This window comes from Polyergus mexicanus, unplaced genomic scaffold (assembly GCF_030449975.1).
Source record: "Polyergus mexicanus isolate NDT 795.1 unplaced genomic scaffold, iyPolMexi1.0 SCAF_8, whole genome shotgun sequence".
Lineage (NCBI taxonomy): Eukaryota > Metazoa > Arthropoda > Insecta > Hymenoptera > Formicidae > Polyergus > Polyergus mexicanus.
Genome location: NW_027223328.1, coordinates 3,696,933 through 3,718,652, shown reverse-complemented (window position 1 = coordinate 3,718,652; position 21,720 = coordinate 3,696,933). Strand labels below are relative to the sequence as shown.

The 21,720-nt window shown below is 33.0% G+C and overlaps 1 protein-coding gene and 1 long non-coding RNA gene across 3 annotated transcripts in view; one reads left to right on the top strand and one right to left on the bottom strand.

Moving 5' to 3' along the window:
• LOC138935659 (uncharacterized) overlaps positions 1-21,720 on the top strand; it is a 37,949-nt gene that overhangs the window by 2,062 nt on the left and 14,167 nt on the right. The gene's annotated exons all lie outside the window — the stretch shown is intronic.
• Positions 1,480-21,298, bottom strand: Ugt50b3 (UDP-glycosyltransferase family 50 member B3). Its single transcript, XM_070300479.1, has 8 exons — positions 21,260-21,298; positions 8,025-8,342; positions 7,113-7,379; positions 4,763-4,961; positions 4,035-4,214; positions 3,160-3,477; positions 2,461-2,689; positions 1,480-1,738 (listed from the first exon to the last, which is right to left on the bottom strand). The coding sequence occupies exons 2-8, from the start codon at positions 8,250-8,252 to the stop codon at positions 1,597-1,599; spliced, it is 1,563 nt and encodes a 520-aa protein (XP_070156580.1). The 5' UTR covers positions 8,253-8,342; positions 21,260-21,298; the 3' UTR covers positions 1,480-1,596.

Sequence of the window (21,720 nt, the reverse complement as noted above, 5' to 3'; positions counted from 1 at the left end):
AGATAGTGATTTCTGTTTAGGCCACCGTATCAAATCAACAATGCTGATCGACATATCTGACGAGATAACGTGAATGTTTCTTAGATAAATATTTGACGAGTAATTGGCAGTAGACGCGTTTGATAGTCGACATCTGGTTTGTCTCGATTTCGATTGCTTCTGTCTCATTCGTTTGGCTTTTTTTTTTCTCTTCTTATAATTCACTTCTTCTAACACGAGAGAGCGATCTCTCTCTTTCATCAAAGGAAACATCGCGACGTTCTATGCCAGTTTCTGTATATGTCTTATATACGTCGAATATCCGTCGTGTAATTTCGTGGCTATTGCTAATTTAATGTACATTCTATTGTGCAAAATAAAGCCGCGAATCTTGATGTTTATTAACATTATTTATACCTTGGAGATAGTTCTCGTTGATAAAAGTGTCTATGAATTTTTAATTTTCTTTGTCATGTTATCCAACCTGTTCCTTTCCGTTGGATCTTTTACATATTAAAATTATACATATGAAGCTTTGTGTGAAGACTTTTCTATTTACATTTGAAATACCGAGTAATTATACCGAGAAAAGGCATTAATACTTTGAGTGTAGTAACTACACATACTTTCTTCTATATATACGGAGAAAATATTATAATAAAATTACAATATATTTTTTTTTTATTGTAAAACGTATTAACATAAAAGTCATCAAGAAATCATGATATTTTTATTTAATTATATATATACGTATTACATACGTATTATATTTTACGAAAAGTTATGATTCAAATATTTTCATGCACAAATGGACGCATAATTGTTAATATTCCAACTTTAGAATAAATGTTATAAAAAAAAATGTATATTTTTCACACAATTCGTAGTTTAAAATTTTCTCCTCGTATAAAAATATAGCGAGAATTAGTACTATTTATTATTTATTTAATAATTCGTCGCGCATTACATAATTTATATTCTTTAGCAACTTTTAATATTTATTTATTATTTTATATTTACAATATATATCCAACACACAGAATCTTAATATAAATTTATTTATCAATTTTCTCGGAACGTACACACACACACACACAAACCATAAATACCAAAATACCGATAATTTATAAGTGAAATATTATAATAATGAACATCTTGTGTATAAAATTTAATTTCTTATTTATAGAAAAATGTGGATAATGTAGAAAGCGATATCACGATTGCTGCTATAGTAGCTGTCATTTAATCGCCAAACAGCTATAACATCTTCCGGTAAAGTCCTGTTTTATTAGTAATTAAAACATTTCGTAGCGAAAACAAATCTATATAGACATAAAAGTATTTTATTATTTGTATCTGTATAAATTCTTAAAATTATTTAGGTAAATAGACAATTTGTCTAAATTAAACAAAGTTTATTATATTACAATTACAAATAACTTATTCGTAAAAAATATATTAGAGATCTTTAAAAAAAAAAAAAAAAGACTGTGTGCCGATCGAAAAACTAGTCTCTCTTTTTTATAATTCCCATTTTGTTCCAATTAAACATATATTTATAATGCGCGATATAATAAATAAAATTTTGGCGAAAGATTTTCCACGAAATTATCTATCTTAGTCTACTTTCTTCTTGAAGACATCCTGACCAATTACCGCTCGCCAGCATAATTTCTTGAGTCCGTAAATTATCAGGATTAAACTCGATATATAAAATATTGCGACGTCTATACTATAATAATGGAACGTGCTCATGTATCTGAAAAATGTTGTATTTCATTTATGTAATTTCTCCAGTTTTATATCATTAGAGATTTATTTGCTATATCGAACGTCTCGATACATTTTATATATAATCTATTTCAATAAATTTGTCGGTACATTAAAGATTAATAATTTTAATAAAAATATGGAGAGAATACAAGAGAGAGAGAGAGAGAGAGTAGCTAAAGAAGATGTAGTTGAAATACTTGATGCAAATATTGAGTTTTGATTGAGGTACATCGATTTGATTTTCAGTAAGTAACAGATAAAAATAGAATAAACGTAGAAATATTAAAAAGTATTTCGATAAGAAGAAATTGAGGCTAAGAATAAATAATAACGAAATAGTAAAAAGGAATGAGAGAGAGAGAGAGAGAGAGAGAGAGAATTGAGGAAGAAAGAGAAAAATAAATACGCTATAAACTACGAAGCATTAGAGAGGAAACGTAGTACAAGTATTGGTAAATATAGAAATATATAAGATAAGAAATATATAAATTGAAAGAGAAAAGAGCTAGGTGCTTGAAGATAAGACGTACGACAGGATATTAGAATGTGGTAACGAAGAAAAGTACATAATATAGGGAGTAAGAAAATAAAGACTCTAGGACATAAATGAAAAAAAGATTATGTAAAATATTTCTTAAGAAGATACGAACGGTGAGAAATAGGAAGGTGGCGTATAATATGATGATGATAATGTGAAAAAGGTATTACCTGATCGAGCTCTTCAAATGATCGGCACCTCCATGTTTGGCGACGTGTTCTACCCACCACGTGGCCAATTCTCTGGAATCAATCGGTAGATCGCGAAGCAACGTGCTTCGCTTTTTAGCTGCCTCTCGATAAGAATTATTGTGAAGTGCGGCAACTTTAAGTATACCTTCGTGAAGTGCACTAATGGATATACCGGCCAAATCCATTACCAAAGCGTAACTCAATTTTTCTGCGTTAAATAAATATACGAAAATATAGTGAATCGATCAGAAAAATAAATAATTTATCGGACCTACATATTTGTTGAAATTTACTTTTTACGAATTATTTGTAAAAATATAAAATTTTAATGGTGAGAAGTGAAACCATCCCTTATATGTAGAGTGGTTTTTTTCTCGATATATCTAGAAAATTATTCAAGATACCAAAAAATGTTTTATACAAAAGTTTCATGGTAAAAATAGCTCTATTTAACCATATTAATAAAAATTTCGAAAAACATTTTTTTTGGGGGGGGGGGGAATTATTGAAAACAATTAGTAAGAATTTTGCAGCAAATTTGATTAGCTTTAAATGACTTTAAGGCATGCCTAAAACCTCATTTCAATCGCGAGGATAGAAGGTAACAAGGTTTACTCAGTATTCATTTTTATCATCAGCGGCGTATAAATTTCACGCCAAGCGAAGGAAATAATTTACCGGCTTGCGCCGCGTTTCCATCGTGATCGCAGAAGACCGGCAGGACCAGGGTCGGTGCGCCGTGATAAGCTGCTTCGTGAAGGGATAACAGTCCGCCGTGGGAAACGAAGGCGCGAAGTTTGGGATGTCCGAGTAGCTCCTGCTGCGGCCACCAGGCAGCCGTTCTCACGTTCGCAGGTAGATCTTTGATCTTGGCACCCTCCCACTTCCAGATGACGTTGTACGGTAGCGCGGAGAAGACGGCGACAAAGATCTGCCGTAAAGCCTCCGGCATTCCGGAAGCCTGCACCGACGATCCCATCGAGACGAACACGAAACCTGCGGCAAAATTTCCTCAACGTCTCGATGTTGCATGCAAGTTTAGTTAGAGATGTTTATCTCGCGTCTGCCAACAGTCACACGAGGGAAAAATAGCGTCAATGTGACAAGAAATAACCGTCGTGTACCTTGGAGCTGTACTTATTGCATGTACGCGATACGGCCCCTTACGTAATACGCAAGAAATGTCGTCAAGCGTCGAGAGGCTTAAACGAGAATTTTACGCTAAAGGGAATTTAAAATCTTGTATAAAGAGCGAATATGCAGCAGTTTTGTCGATCGCTTATTGAAATAATATAAGTTTATTGCTTTTTCCTATTTTCTTTCTTTACGCGCGCGCGACATTTTTTTTATAAAAATGTATTTTAATATTTAAAAAATATATGTTTCATTATATGATGAATAAATGTTTAAAACTTTCATTCTTTAAGCTTGCGATAGTTTTGCACTGAAATATAAAAGCTTTAGACAGCTGTTAGAAAATTGTGAATTTTACGTAGAAAAAAGATTGGAAATGAAAAAGAGGAAAGAGAGAATATGCTTGCGATATATATTACCAGGTCGCAGAAAGGACTCCAGATCGGAATTTAATTGCATTGGCGGTCTACAATGAAGACAAGCCACGTTCACGACATTTGACAAGTAGGGCACGGAATCGGCTACGGTGTAATGATTGTTCTGCAACGTCAATGGAACCTCCGCCGTTAAACTATACAGATCGTTGGGTATTTGATCACCTGTCGAAAGCAAAATCGACCACTGTCATTGTTATGAATATCTGATTAGAGACAAAAGGTGCATGTACAGTCGAAAAATTTATGTTAAATTTAACAACCCAAATTACATATCCCAAACGATGCACATAAATTTTTTTCTTAATTTAGCATAAGATGGATATGTTAAATGATGACGCTAAATGACTATGTTAATATTTTAACACAAAATCAATGCAAATTTCAAAGTAATTTGAAATAAATTTTGTATAAAATACATATTTTTAATGATAGAGTCAACTTGGAAAAATGTTATTGACGGTCTATAGTTATTCTCACTCTTATTGTGGGATAAAATCAACATTTTTTTTTCTGTAAATTTTGACAGACAAATCCTGTCACTAATAATATGTAACATATATCTATTGTGTAAAAATAAAAATAGATGCAATGATATATTATTTTTACACATTATTCAGTTGTTTTAATAATTTAACACCTGAATTCAATTAACACAATAGTAACATGTATTCAACTTTCATAAGAAAAAAAAAACATCAACGAGCGCTCACCGAGATACTTTTGAAGAATCGGCCGAAGGTAAACGGAAATTGTGATCCAATGCATAATTTTCAAAGTGAACTGGGCCGCCACGTTTAAGACCCTTTGGAAAAAATTCATATCTTGCGTAATCGCTTTACCGAAATACGGCGTAACTGACCACGGTGACGGATTGCCTTGGCGCATAATGGATCCGCTGTACAATGCCACCTGTATAATATATAACATATTGTTTCTATTATTAATAATGCACGGCAAACGTGATCAATTTTAACGAGTCGAAAATATTGATTTTATGGGGGAAAAAAAAAGTCGGAGAAAAATATTTTTCTTTTAACTAAAAAAAAAAAAAAAAAAAAGCGCTGTCCCGCCATCGTAAAAACTCGCTTATGTTCACGTATCGTCGAAGTCATTAAACGAATAAATGACGAAGGCAGAAAGATCGATATACAAATAGAATAGCTAAAGTTTAACTTGTAAGTTTCTGAAACATGTCTAGAGAGACGTGTATAAATTATTCAAGGAGACGATTACTTATCGTCATATTAGTTATACAGAGTCGTGTGAGCATAACACGGTTATTCATCGTTTACTTTTTATTCGTATACGAAAACGTGATGAGGATACGACAAACAAGCGTGTTTTGTACATTCCACGCTCATGAAATAATCACGATAAATATCTATATAGAATTTTGTTCGAATATCGTTGCACAATTTCGGTAAACGAATGAAACAGTAAAAAGAAGGAACGTTTATGTTTATTCCAAAATTTCTTTTTCAAACCATTACATAGAAACGTGTTTGTTTATTGCCTATCTGATGGACAAAACAATCAATTCCTATATAAATTAAATATTCCTAGACATTCTCTAAAGTATATAAATATAAATAATTAAGAGGTTAAAAATATATAAGAGCAAAATTTTAATTCGTATTTATATGAAATGATTTATAGATCCGCGTATTTAATTTTAAGCTTCTTATTTCAAAAATTGTTAAGCCTTTTCCATGCAATATTCAATCATGTTTATCGATATTTAACCAGTAGTAAAAAGCAAACTAATTAAAAAATTAGTGTCTTATATATATATATATATTGCAAAATGTGTTGTTGCATGTCTATGTTGTCTATATTTATAGCGATATATTTTAAAAATATCTCGATAATTCTAATATGAAAAAGTGCGATGCGATTTAGAATTATAATTTAATTCTGCGTCTTTTTACTTTTGCAGTTACAATTTTTATACGAATTAATCCATCTTACACATAATTGTTTCATGATCCAACTCTATGTAAACATAATGAATATACAGAGTGTCTATAAAGTCTGTCCTCACCCTCTATATTTCAGAAATGGCTGAAAATTATGAAAAGCCGCGAAATACGTGTTTGATCATTTGGGAAGACGTTCGACGTGTGAAAGTGTTCGTCTTTTTAAGTCCTTTTTTTTTTTTAAAGGGGACGTAAAAAATTTAAATTCAAGATGACCAATTTTTTTTTTTTTTTTTGTGAAGCCAAAGTTAAATTTGAACTTTTTCTTTTATAGAAAGTAGTTAAATTTCATTTAAAATTTTTGAGTTGGTGTCACCCTGGGACCAACCCCTTGAGAGGACAATTCCCCCAATCTCCTTAATAGTGTAGCCCCTCGAAATGATCGAACACAAATTTCGCGGATTTTCACCATTTCGAGATGTTTCCGAAATATAGGGGGGGGGGGATAGACTTTATAGACACCTTGTACATACAAGGTTCCAGGTCAAGTCAATGAAATTTCAGGATTTTATAGGAAATTAAATTTAGAACAAAAATTTCCTATAAACGTAGGCCTGGAACGAAATGCTTTATTAAAAGGTTATAGCTAATAAACTCTCTGTAAGTAATTAGTTATGATTAAAATTTAATAAGAGAACATTTTTATGTTTGCATTTGCAATATTTGTACGACAAATATAATATTTACACAAAGACTATCGAACGCCTTATCAGAATTAAATGAAATTGGTATAATCTCGTTTGTCATTTAATTACCCATCAGATTTATCTTGTTACTTTTTTCAAATGAATGAAGGATTTTAAGATTATTTTTAAAAATCATAAAAAAAAAACGTGATTTTTATTAGCTATAATTTTTTAACAAAGCGGATTTATGTTTATCGAAACTTTATTGTTTCAAATTCAATTTCCTATAAGATCCTGAAGTTTCATTCACCTGACATGGAACACCTCGTATATCACAATTGATTCAAGTAGAAGGCGAGTGGATTGTTGCCGCAAACGAAATAGGGAAATGAAGGAATTTTGAATTTACTCGAGGAGGGTCTCGTGGCGTTTCTGCAGTTTGGCGAATGGCTTATTACCGTGTTGAGCATTATCGTCGGTACGTTCTCGCCGTGGAGGATCCCCAGCAGGCACTCGGGAAAAGCGCCGTCGACCACCGCGACGTGCCATCGCGCGCGCGGATTGCCATCCGGTTTTTTTAGACCGGCAGTCGACGCCCTGTCACGTAACAATGCTTCACAGGACTCCCAACCATACCTCATAGCGTCCCATGGTGAGATCGGGAGTTCATTCCGGAATCTGGCACCCACCAGATCCCATTGGGACGTGAAGTTCTCGACGTAAGCCTGTCGTAAGAATTATGCGCGTGTGGGTAACATAAATCTCTTTCGCGAAGCTCGGATGTGTCGGAACTTTAATCGAGAAACTTTTAATTTTCATCTGTTAAACTTTCGACGAATTACGATATTCAGAGTCAAACTTTCTCGTCTTCGAAGATATAGTCTTACAGAGAGAAAAGATACGACGGATAAATCGCAAGAGCAGTTTTTGTATATTTTTCTAGTAGAAGTTAAATTACTTTTAAATTTGTCTTTAATTTCTAATTATTGCTACTCTAAGAACAGAGCATGAGAGAAACATTCGAAAGACCTTGCATCGCATCCCTTGACTTTTATAACCAATGCGCAAGCGATAAATATTAATATTATTCTAAACGTCCCATTATATACTCAAGCTGTCCCGCCTGTATCTTATAAAATTAAAAGGTCTATAGAGAGGAGAGAGTTAAGAATGGAGATAATCATGGAGAGGATCGTATAAGCGGACGGCTGATACGGCAAATTACACCGCGTGTAATAAAATTAGATAGGTCAAGAGCCAAATTGGACGAAGGAGGAAAACGACGAGCGATAGCCCGCGGTGGTTTCTGGGGATCGCGATTTTACCGGACAGGGGTGATCGAGTTAGTACGGGAGTAGATCGTAAATCACCTCGAGGATCGAAGGCACCAACTCGTGAAGTCCATTATTCACTGCGGGACCGGAGAAAGCGCTCAGCAGCGTGACGTTGTGGCCCCGCGAACTCAGGCTCGTACCAAGGGCGACGAAGGGCACCGTGTGGGACTTGGTACCACCCATGGTGGCCAATAAAACGTCGTATCCTAGCAGGGGCTCGATCAGCACGGAGATGCCCAGGAGGAGGGCGAGTTGAAGCGTCATCTTCGTCGGAAATCGTCTTATCGCTTCGACCGCGAGCACGTCCTTCTCGCTCTTATCACGCGGCGAGGGTACCGATACCGCGTGCGATACCTTCTCAACAAAGAGGGACAATCGTCTCGCGATCTTGCACCGCGGGCATAGTCACGTTACGCTCGAACGCGCGTCTCTTTCGTCACGAACTCTTTTGCGCATCGATGAAGCGACAAACCGATGAATCTGTTATTCTCTCCACGGATCGTGTCCGGTCGCTTGACCGAGATGAAGAACGGGCGAACGGGTCTCCTTACGCTCTAGTTGGCGCCACCGATAAATCGCGTCGTGATCTCGATCGTTCGGTGATGATCGTTTCGCGAAGGCGTCCCAATCGATCGCCGGTCGTCTCTGCGACTGTGGCGGATTTCGCTCGCATTCTCCGCCTTGTATTCTCGCTCGTTTTGCGAATCGCTTCTGTCTCTCCCTCCCGAAACCGCACCGATATAATAGTCTGAAACGCGCGCGGTCTCTCGAGTTGTAAACAGGTGGTTTCGTCAAGCTAAACAATTCATTGTCATTCTAATGCACCGTTGAAAAGAAGATGCTTGGCTTGAAATTTGAATATCTATGATGAATCGCAACCATTCCAGACTCTACGCGCGTTCGTCTCTTTCAATCCTCATTCGCTTCCGGCAAGCGCGAATGGTTTGAAAGACGCCATGTCTCGCTTTGTGCGTCAGATTTACTCGTCGAACTGCCGAGATCTTTTGCGATAATCTTCTTTGTACTGCAAGATTTCATTAAATAAATGAAATTCTTTTGACTCTTTCGAATGAAAGATTATCAAATATTCTCTAATCTCTTTCCTCTTAATTGAGAGGAAATAGAATTCGTCGATTGTGTAAGAAGCTATTTCTCGTTGGCCTCTTGATCAATCTCGCTTTCTTCCTCGATGCATAAATTCCTGTTTTAAACGAGTTTTGATTATGCAGATTAGTAAATTAGTTATGTAAGAGAGAAAGAGAGAGAGAGAGACTCATTTTCAGTATCTTTACAAATACTGAAAGATATTAGATGGCTGATGATCTTTCTGAAGTTTATCATTAAACTCTTACTTGCATCTTTTTCATATTCATCTCGCGATGACGATTGTCATAACATAGCGGAAAAGAATATCATAATATTTTTACCAAATATATATAATATATATACTGAGTATATAAATTCGTTTATCTAACAATTTTCTATAAATTTCACCAACATGTACCACGTTTTTTATCGTCTTCAAAGAACAGATATACATTTAATTCGTTCGTAATTGATTCTATTGTGACTTAAAAGCTGAAAAATTACACATAAAAGAGTATCCAGCATCAGAGATGCTTTTCACCGCACTCTGTACGCGCACTTTACTGCACTTTTTCATCTGTATGTTTATGTATATGTTTTACATTCAAGAAACTTCGATAATTCGTTCTTCTGTTTTTCCTCTTTTTAAATTCTCCCTGAATCACGACGCGCTTGAAATATCTTCAAATTGCGAAAACCGACGGTTAAAAATATTTTTTTCTCATCGACTGCTTTTTAATTTCCGGTACAACGATTGCGAGAAGTCGCGGTTTTACAAAAGTATCCGATCTAGAAGTTGTTCGCGAATCTTTTTGCTCCTGATAGCTCTCGAGGAACTTGGTACGATTTCGCGTATCTTTTCCGCGGATCCTTTCTCTCGTCGAACGACTCGTCTGAGAATACTCGAACTTCTTTCTCCGACACGATATTCGAGAAGAAATATTGTATCGTGGAAGATGACGAGCAACTCTCAAGGCGTACAACTTTTTAAATCGTCGCGTCTACCGATATCGCGTGTGTGCGTTGAAATTCGAGCGTCGTCGAGACCGCCCCTTAATTTTCGCTCAATTATCTCTTCCTTTCTCCGATCAGGTGAAGAACTCTTATAATCCTTCCTTTCCTCTGACCTTCTTTACCCCTTTCACGCGATTCCTCGGCGACGCCAGTCTTGATCTTCAAACTGTACACGACTTTCACTAATAACGCACGCCTCGTATGCGGTATCGCCCGTGGTGATAATTCGATCCTGGAAATATCCTATTGCTGTTTTCCGTCTCCCATGGTCTCTCGTATCATTACCACATCTGTCTTCATTCGCTCTCGAAATTGTGATATTTCTTGCCACGCGTGAAATACACTATGTAAATGAACGAATCGTTTCAAACTGAATATTATATCTTGAGATACAGTTAATTTCTCTTCTATCTAATTTGTAAACAGAGAGGGATAATTGCGTATTCCAATGTATTCTTGTATATTTTCTTCACCCCTGCTTTTTAACGTTTCTACCTGCGATTTGTCAAATCCGTGCTCGCAAAATTTGCAACTCAACGAACGCCACGCTCACGCGCGAACAATCTTTCCGAGCAATTTGAAATGATCGAATACGAATAGAAATTATTTAGTTCGCTGCGGAGAGTCGACGGGTATGCGAGAACTATCGGTGAAGTGTAAACACAGCAAGCTCGAATCAGGATTGATTGGCGAAAGAAGAGTCAGTTACGGTGACTCTGCAATTTCCACTGCGACGCGTCTATCCCCTCGTGTACCCAGCCAACTTCTTCTCGGTATTTTTGCTCTTTCGATTTATCGTCGACAATTTATTTTCGAAACACGCGGTCAGCCAGCGGATCCTCCCTCGCGCTTCTTCTCGTCTCGCTTCGCGGCCGGATAGAGCACGGAAGAGCGGGGACCTTGAAATCGATAGCGTTCACGTTATAGCACGCTCGCTAAGCTCGCGTATCGCCGAGCGTGAAAGTTTGACTGTGCCAACGACAGCTTTAATAATCAGCTGAGCTCTAGAGAGAGAGTTTTGCCTCCCACCAGGACGTTCGTTCTTCATCGTCGGTCAACGGTATACCCGCGAAGATGTGTTTGCTGCGCTCCCGCGCATATTTACGCCCGTTCGCGCGGAGAAACGAACGCTTGTTTTGATCCGATTGGGCATCTCGAGGATTGTGAAAATAATTGTATGATTATACAACAAAACGCGGCGTTGTCATTGAATCAAAATTTTGTCGAAGAGAAATCTTTTCTCTCTTAAATGTGTCTCTTTTTGAAACAATAATTTTTTTTTAATCTACTCTCTCTCTCTCTCTCTCTCTTGTTCTTTCGGATTATATACATAGATGAATAAATAAATGAATATAAATATGGAAAATATACAAATTATGGATAATAGAATGAACATTATATTTCCAATATTTAATGGATATAATAACGAAAAAGAATACTATAATAAATGTATAATAAATAACTTTATTTATGTACGATAATTTAGCAATGAAACTTGTTTCAAGGATATAATATAATTTCTGTTACTTTAACATATAATAATGTGATTTATTTATCAAAACGAAACAAGTGAAATTCTTCTTCGTTCTCGATCTAGAGACAGGATAAACTTCCTTTCACTTTATTTTAGATTACAATTGACTTATCGGCTATTACCGACGATACCACGATGGCCTCTCTCTTTTCTTGTTCACTCGTTGATTATATACGTGTAACTAAGTAATTTGCAGTCATCTCGAATATATTCCGTAGAACGAGCTCGATATTTTATCGTCTTTTAAGTATATAGTATAAGTATAAGAGGAAAATCAAGATTTTTAATGAGAAGATACGATTGATAGTTTGATCATATCTATGTAAAAACGCTCGAGTTAAATGTATTAATTTGTTGTTCGAGACTGTAATATGAGATTTGTATTGTTTATGAGGAATTTGTGCGCTGATTATTTCATACGTTCTATACATTTGATATAATTTTCGTTTGGATTGAAAATTTAATTGCTCCGTCACTTTTCTATCTTCGTTGCACAGTATTTCCTTGTAGTATATTCGAAGTGTTACAGAATTATGATAATTTCCGGTTATGTAATTCATCTGCTTGCGATTTAGTCATTTCGAAACCTCGGAATCTTGACTCTCTATTCCCTCGGTCAATGATCGTCTTTGACCGAGTGGTCATAATATAGAGTAAACATACGCGAAATTGTGACAAGAATTTCGCGAAAGAGAGCGAAATAGAGATCTGTTTGTTTTAAGTAGAATAGTAGAACATGAAAAATATCAATTTTTATCGATATTTTTTAATTACATAACTAATAATCAAAATTTTTGTTACTGTCTTTTTAATTACAAAATAAGCTATTCCTTTTATTATACGATAAAACGCATAATTTCATAATATATAATGTATAAAAATATTTTAAGTACTTAATATACTATACTAATATTTTATATATCTATATAAATTATATATATAATATTTTTCAATATAACAAATTAATATAAAAATTGTTCATAGAATCCCTTTTTTTTCTTTATCTTTTTCAAATTTATAAAAATCGATATTCAGGAATAGAATAAAAAAATAATTAATATAACAATCTTTCTGTAGTATAATAGATCGAATATTTCATTACGCAAATCATATTAACCTCGATTTTCACAATAATTTTTTTTTTTTTTTTTGAGAATGTAAAATTTTCTCTCTAACGATAAGTTAATTTAACATTTTTCAGCGCATGCTATTCTAGCTAATAGCATAATAAATTGCATTAAAATAGCTCTTTCTATTTTAGCCTTAAATGTTTTAAAATTGTGTTTATATAAGAAAACATAAGAAATTGAAATTATATACAGCATAAGAAAAACGATAAAGAATGATTATAGTTTCTATTAAAAAGCGTAATTATATACGTTTTACAAAAAAATATTATGCATCTCAATATACAGGATGTCCCATTTTAAAGGACCCACTCAAATATCTCAGAATTAAATATCTCGTAAAATATTCAGTTTTCGATAATCTTACCGTAATACTTTTATGTACAGAATAATAAGACAAATCAATTAGTGCAAAAAACAAAAACAAATGATTGTTTAAAAAAATACATCGTAAATAATTTTTTTAAAAACTATTATTGTATTTTTTTATACTAATTGATTTGTATCATTATTCTGTACATAAAAGTATTACGGTAAGATTATCAAAAACTAACTATTTTATGAGATATATAATTTTTGATATCAAAAGATGTCAGATTAAAATATAAAATAACTCAAAAAGTACTTAATGAAAAAATACTTTATTACAGTGTTTTGGAAAGCTCTCGATGTCAGCTACAAGAATACTAAATAAAAAATGGGGGTTTCCGTTTAAGATTTTAAAGTCGACCTTCACATGACCTTCAAATGATTTTCCAAGGTCAAATCATTGTCACCATCTTACGGCCCCCTTGAAGCCACACAACTTTTGTTTGAAACATTTTTCGATTTAACGCAGTGTTTCTGAGATATTTGAGTGGGTCCTTTAAAATGGGACAACCTGTATATCTTAGGCTCTTAGGGAAAGAAATCGAGTATAGCTTGCTTTTCACACTAATAATTTCCGTAAATTTTTAATGCACAACGAAACCAATTATTATAGATAAGATAATTAAATTGGAGATATTTGAATATGATCTAATTATATGTATAGCTAATTTGGTTTGCGTAGATCGAAATATGCGCGTGATATACGAGCGATTGAATCGATGAAATGCGCACAAGTTCAAGCTATCGTGTAACTTGGCGAAATGTATGATAAACATTTTATCACGCGATCAAGGTAATTACGTTATGCTTTTGTATTTCGAGAATTGCGTACGCGACAGTGCGTATCTAACGTATTTCGCTATTAAAATTCATATGAATGAACGAATGAATGAACGTTCCGCGCATCAGCATTAATCAATCATTATTTATCTCCGCGTATAACGTGATTAATTAGATTCTATTTGATCTTGATATTTACTATCTTTCGTACGTTAAAGAAGAGATGGGCACGTTATTAGAATAAATTGTTATTTAATTTTATTTATTATTCAATTTAAATTTTTTCTTTTTATTTATCTTTCTATATATTATTCGTTATATTCTGTACTATATCTGCTGTTTTTTTTTTTGCATTATTTATTATTCGTATTATTTGCTATTTAAATTATTCATCTTTTGCATTATTCATACTATTTGGTATTATAATATGAATATATAATAAATACTTTATTTGAACTTTTATTAAAAATGTAAAAATATTAATTAAAACAAACATTAATGTATAAAATTTAATTTTTCTTATAATTTTGTTTAGTTTATTTTAGTTTTTTTTTTTTTAATTTTAGTTTACTATATACAATATATATATCCTTTGGATAAAAATAAGACATCTCTCTAACTAATGTGTAGAATAACTGAAAGATTTTATTTTTATTATTATTATATATTTATATATAAATAATTGTTATACATATATATGCAAATAATGGAAGAACGAGAATATCATTCAAATTGTTATTCGATTGAATATATATCCATCAATTATGAAGAAATCAAGAATGATCTCTTTTATTTGTTATGTATTGTAATAATAGATGAAAAAATTCTACGTTGGAGCAACGTAATTGGAACGACGTGCGCGATAATTAATTTGTCACGGAATATCGCGGCCTTTTATATATTCGATCTCGAATCATTAGTATTTTACGACGATCTCACGTTTTACGATTTGTTTAATCGCGACGTGGGTGACGTAACGGCGATATCATAAATTAATTTTTTCACCTGTAGGTTTTACCGTTCGGCGGATCGATGCGACGTGATGCCGACGCGGATTCCGCTGATTGTTAATCGCCCGATTTTACAAAGTTAAATCGGATCGCGCACACGCGACGAATCCACTTGATCGTCGAGAGAAAGGAAGCGTCGCTGATGTCTCTCTTTTCGGCTTTGATCACTATGTTGGAGCACGTCGAGATAAGCTGAATGTAAACTATACATAATGTCATTGTCACGTCAACGTCAGATATTCTCATACGGAACGGACGCAAGAATTTTTCGACGCGACACGTTACATACAGCGTGCATCTAGCCACACTCATCGATCCGAAACGTTATTATTTAGAAAGCCGACATGCAATGCTGGTCCAATCTATTCTTTCCTTATCCTGTTTAGATGATATCGGGACGCTATTGAGTAAGAGGAAATAAAAAAGAAAAAGTAGATTAAACCAGGCGGATATTTAGTTTGTGACATTTGATCTGTTTAGTTTATGTATTCGCGAAAGAGAAATCGTTGATGAAAATATTCTCGAAAAATCTCCGTTCGCTAGAAATACTCCGTCGAACGACGTCAAACGATTTACATCATATGTATTATTATATGATACTGCGCTATATGCATAGTATGTTAAAAATTTTGAATATTTACAAATAAGTTTTTTATTATATCTATGATTTTTTCTTTTTTTTTTCCTTTTTTTTTAACATAAATCCGATATAAAAAATATATTACGGTATATATTATGTATATCGGATATACAGGGTGTCCCATTTTAATCTCCTCAGGCAAATATCTCAAAAACATAGAAGTATTACGGTAAGATTATCGAAAACTAAATATTTTACGAGATATTTAATTTTTTATATCAAAATATGTCAGATTAAAATATAAAATAACTCAAAAAGTACTTAATAAAAAGATACTTTATTATAGTGTTTTGGAAAGCTCTCGATGTCAGCTACAAGGACACTAAATAAAAAATAGGGGTTTCCGTTTAAGATTTTAAAGTTGACCTTCACATGATCTTCAAATGATTTTCCAAGATCAAATAATTGTCACCATTTTATGGCCCCCTCGATACCAAACAACTTTTGTCTGAAACATTTTTCTCTTCCGTGCTTGATTTTTGAGATATTTGCCTGAGGAGATTAAAATGGGATACCCTGTATACGTAAGTATATATTTACTATAATTTTATTTTATGATCACACGTTCTTATATAAGTATTCGAAAGTATCGTTTTAATCTTTACAAGTAGCTAGGAATATGAGATTAACAATTAAAAAAAGAAAGATTATTATTTTCGATCTTTTAATTTTGGGTGAAGATTATTTCTTAGAAGGAAATTCATTAATATTAATATTTTTATAACATTATATAATTTCTCTTTCTCTCTCTCTCTCTCTCTCTATTTTAAGCGACTATTTCTAATTCTGTCTTCAATAAAATCTGCATTTTTATACTCAGCATCATTGCTGTGTAAAATAATAATTAACTTTAATTAATTAAATTTAATAATTGACATATCCGGTTTTATGTCGAATAAATACTTTATTAATCTTAAACGAAAATTTATAGTGTGGTTATTGTGTTTATCGCAATTTTTCATCTCGCAATTACATACATTTTTACAAAATTCGTACATCAAAAGTCGTGTACAGCGCGCACACATGGAAAAAGAAAATGTATTTAAATTGTATGTGTTAATTGAAACATATTGTGCGCGTTACAATTTATATTCCCCCATGTATGTTTTTATTACAACATGTGGTTATCGCGTTATCTGCGATATACATTACGTGTCTTTTATACTTTACGTGACGCTTGCATGCGGAATCATTTTTTTTTTTTTTTTCATTAAGGGAAACACACAGAGATAAAAGCGATAAAATTTTAGTTTCTCTCGCAATACAATTCACGTGTTATCTTTTAAAATTCGACCAATAATGGCCTGCAAAAATCAAGCGAATCAAGCTTTTCGTAATGCGGTCGAATCGGCGGATTCGTTGCAAAAGAAAAGAAAGCATCGTTTTAATACTTTCTAAAAATATCTGCCTCTTCTCGGGATTGCGGGGAGGATAACGGAATATCGCGGAAAAAAATATCTTTATCGCTGTTTTCTTGTACGATCGCTGCTCACCGTTTCAAGCGTCCATTTCATTATTCTCGATTCGCGGGAAAAAAATTCGCATTTAAAAGGCGCGTTAAGACGCAAGAAGAAAGTTTTCCCGAATTCGCGTACGGACGTTCAATATTGCCGAAAGTTGCGAATTGTCATGAGGTTTAATTTTTATCCATCTCACCGTTAAAATATCTGGCGTGATTATATAAAAGAACCGACTTCTCCCCGATATTGATCGAATTTTCGAGCGAATAGTTCATATTCGAGTGGCATGGCGTGTGTTTACTGTGTCCGTTGATCATTATCGGTCAATTGCACACAATTACGGAAATAGCTTGATGTACCGCGGTAGAAAATTCAATTTTCCTCTATTTCATACGATTAAAATACACTAGCGATATTTTATATTATACTGAATATCTTTTGATATTGATAATGTTATATAATATGTGTATACTGTACCATTCGATAAAAAAGGTAGGAAATTTTTTAATTTAGAAATGTTAGAATTTAGCGATAAATTATCGCAGAATAATTTCATAAAATTTTTTAAAGAGCGGAGTCGCTGTTTTTCTTTTTCAAAAAATTTCTGTACAATTTGTTTACGAAACTGTATTTGATTAATGGACAGAATGTTTGGTTTCTCGAGACTGTTCGATTTTAATAAAACAAAATTTGAAAAAAAATTTAACCACAAAAGAAATTTACTGCAACCATAATATGTATTTTCACATAATGCACATTTGATAACGCTAATGCTAATGATATTTGTCATTAATTCATCAAAATGTAGAGATTTTGAGCTCGTTAAACTTCATAAAGAAAAAATTACGACAAAATTTTTTGACATGTAACATATAAAAAAAAAAAAAAAAAAAGATTTCAAGTTATATAAATACAAAATAAATTTTGAGAAAATTTAAAAATAAATAAAATATAATATAAATGTAAATTTAAATGTAAATGTAAATTAATGTAAACTTTGTCGTTAATCTTGCGTCGCTGATATTGCTTAACATGAAGAGTTTCCATTTTATAAAATCAATTTAGGTAAATAATAATCTCGTAACACATCCACACACACACACACCACCACACACATCGTAATACATAAATATTACATTGCCGCTGATTATTCATTCGATCTATTTATGGAATTAATCGTTTTTTTTACTGGATCTCAACGATATTCCATATCTCATGATGGTGTTTCCGAGAAAGAAGTTTTTTTTCTTTCCCTCGCCTTCTCCTCGTTTTACGATCAATTTACCGCTTGGATCTGGGTGATATCCGGTTTCACGTGTATCTTTTTCTCGTACGAAGCTACCTCACGTTTTCGGGCGTTCACTGTAGAAAGTGACGCTGCCGTCTCAGCGTCTCGTTTTATCGCAAATTCTTTCACGCGCCAATTTATTGCAATCGTGAAGGTGGCAAGGCGTAATATTGGCCAGAGATATGACTCATTCCGTAATTAATAATCGTCAGTAAAGATATGTGTCTAGAAAGAGAAAGAGAGAGAGGGGGAATGGGAGGGGGCACGTATTCGCGTTACATGATTTTGTGTGCAAAATTATTTTAATAATATTTTATATTTTGATATTGAATTTCTCTCACAAGCGATGGTTTGTTATATAAATAAATAAATAGATAATAAATAAGAAATTGTTATATAAAAAAGTAAATAAGTCAAAATAAATTCGATAGCATAAAGTTCAATTTTTCCTATAATGTTATTTCAATTTTTGATAATTACCCAGGGAGAAACGCGAGATCGGATATATGTCTCTATTAGATGTCGCAGCCATATAGTCTAAAACAACATCTAGAAATATATGAATTAGATTAATTTTTTTTAGACAATATTAAAACCTAATATTCACACAATAGCAGTGCATTGTTTATGAAACCGCTCTTTGGGCCGCAAATCACTTTTCGACATCTAATAGACATCCAAGTATATATTAATATGTATGCAACGTCTAATAAACCTCTAAGTAAATATTAATATGTACGTAAGATCGTAATAAAAATAGAAAAAAATTCTCTTGTTGGAAAAATAATCTCATAAAACGTATTTGTGGTCATACACTAGTATTCACCTCGTATCGTCGAGATCAAATTTTTGTCAATATATCATATGAGTCTGGAGATTGACGGAGATATTTATGGCTATATCTGATGAGAGAGAAAGATAGCATATTGTATGTCCGTTCTGTTTTGCCACCCGCTGAGCGTATAGTTATATATAATAACCGGTATTAATTAGTCTTTAATAAAAATTATATTTTTACATCTATCCACATAGGAAAGTCGACCTATCCTTAGATGCGTCACGTTTCTTTCTAGGGCACTTCCGGAAGATACAATTTAATCCAAATCAAAATTTTAGTTTTAAATCAGAAATAGCTTTGGGTTAAGTTATAACTTTTCGGAGCCCTCCCATTGGAGCGAATCTATTTTTACATTTTATATATGTAATAATGTGCTTATAATTTACAAGCACAGTGTCGTCAATAGGACACTTTAATCCGAAAATGTAGTTGGTGAAACGGTATTATTAACTGTTGCAGCGAACCATGCGAATCTTTTGTCGATGAGAAAAGCGGCGAAAGATAAAACTGGGGTGTTATTAACATCCGATATGGTGCTCGCTGATTTAATGAACATCTCCGAGCCTCATAATAATGAACAAAGTTTATTCTTAGCTTAATGAAGCGAAACTTTAACAATATATACAGGTTTTTTAATCGCGAAACTGGGTTATTATTTTCAGAAAAATTATTGAAAATACTCTTGGATAATATTCTTATTGTTGTTATACTGTCGTTTTGGATTATCAATTACAATCACACTCTCAATCACGAAAGCACGTTGCGATGATTCTTGATTTTTTATTCGGGTTTTTTTAAGCGGAATATTTTTTAATTATAAAAGTTACTTCTCTGAGCGAATATGAGGAGATAATTTTCATACAGATTAGTTTTACAATTATTTTTTTTTTTTCAAAGTAAGATATACAGGGTGTCCCATTTTAATCTCCTCAGGCAAATATCTCAAAAACCAAGCCCGGAAGAGAAAAATGTTTCAGACAAAAGTTGTTTGGTTTCGAGGGGGCCATAAGGTTGTATCATTGGTTTGACCTTGGAAAATTATTTGAAGGTTATGTGAAGGTCAACTTTAAAATCTTAAATAGAAATCCCCATTTTTTATTTAGTATTCTTGTAGCTGACATCGAGAACTTTCCAAAACACTGTAATAAAGTATTTTTTCATTAAGTACTTTTTGAGTTATTTTATATTTTAATCTGACATATTTTGATATAAAAAATAAAATATTTCGTAAAATATTCAGTTTTCGATAATTTTACCGCAATACTTCTTTGTACAGAATAATAAGACAAATTAATTAGTGCCAAAAAAAACAAATAATTGTTTAAAAAAATACATTGTAAATAATTTTCTTAAAAACAATTTTTTTTTTATACTAATTGATTTGTCTCATTATTCTGTACATAGAAGTATTACGGTAAGATTATCAAAAACTAAATATTTTACGAGATATTTAATTTTTTATATCAAAATATGTCGGATTAAAATATAAAATAACTCAAAAAGTACTTAATAAAAAAATACTTTATTATAGTGTTTTGGAAAGCTCTCGATGTCAGCTACAAGAATAGTAAATAAAAAATGGGAGTTTCCATTTAAGATTTTAAAGTTGACCTTTACATGACCTTCAAATGATTTTCCAAGGTCAAATAATTGTCACCATCTTATGGCCCCCTCGAAACCAAACAACTTTTGTCTGAAATATTTTTCTCTTCCGGGCTTGGTTTTTGAGATATTTGCCTGAGGAGATTAAAATGGGACACGTGTATATCGCCTACTTAAATTTATCGTATTAAAAAAGTAAGAAAAAAGATCGTATTAAAAAATAAGCACTATAGTATTTTCCTAGGCTAGGAAAATACTATGGTGCTAATGAGTTATTGACTATGCGGTAAACCGCATACAGATCTGACCGCAACCCGTATATCTCTTCTTAAACAGAGCTAAATGTTTGACTTGAAATTTACGGGACGCTACGGGACGCGAGCTGCATCTGTTAGAATGAAACAGCCTTTCCCTCGAGCTGTATTTGACACACGGCACGAAACTACTGCATATTTAACAACGCTCTTTCACAATTAGCACGACAATCTAGTCGCGGTATAAAGTCTTTCTAACTGAAAGTTACCCTCTCTGCAGGTATAATGACAGCTTGAAGGATTATCTGTATTCCGTTTGGCGCGATAGACTGCGCGATTCAGTCGAGTCTCTTGTGTATATTAGTCGATTCTGCAATACGACGCCAACTGCATGCAAAAAATCTCGGCAAAAACGGATTACGTAAAATCATTAATTATGATATTAGCTTAGAGGGTCAATGTCATTGAAAGCGTGATATTAAACTTGAAATTATAATTTTGTTTACTTTTACAACTTCTAGAAATCTTTAATGCGTTATGAGCGTTATTAAGGATGTTTTGGCTGTACAATTATAGCAAGAAACTAAAAAAAAAAAAAAAAAAATCTTATACCGTTTGAAAAATCGAATAAAAATAAATCCGGATTATATAAAAAAGATTAAAGTATCACAAAATAATAATAGGTTTTTAACATCTTCGTAAAAGAAAATAATCGTAATTAATATTTTTT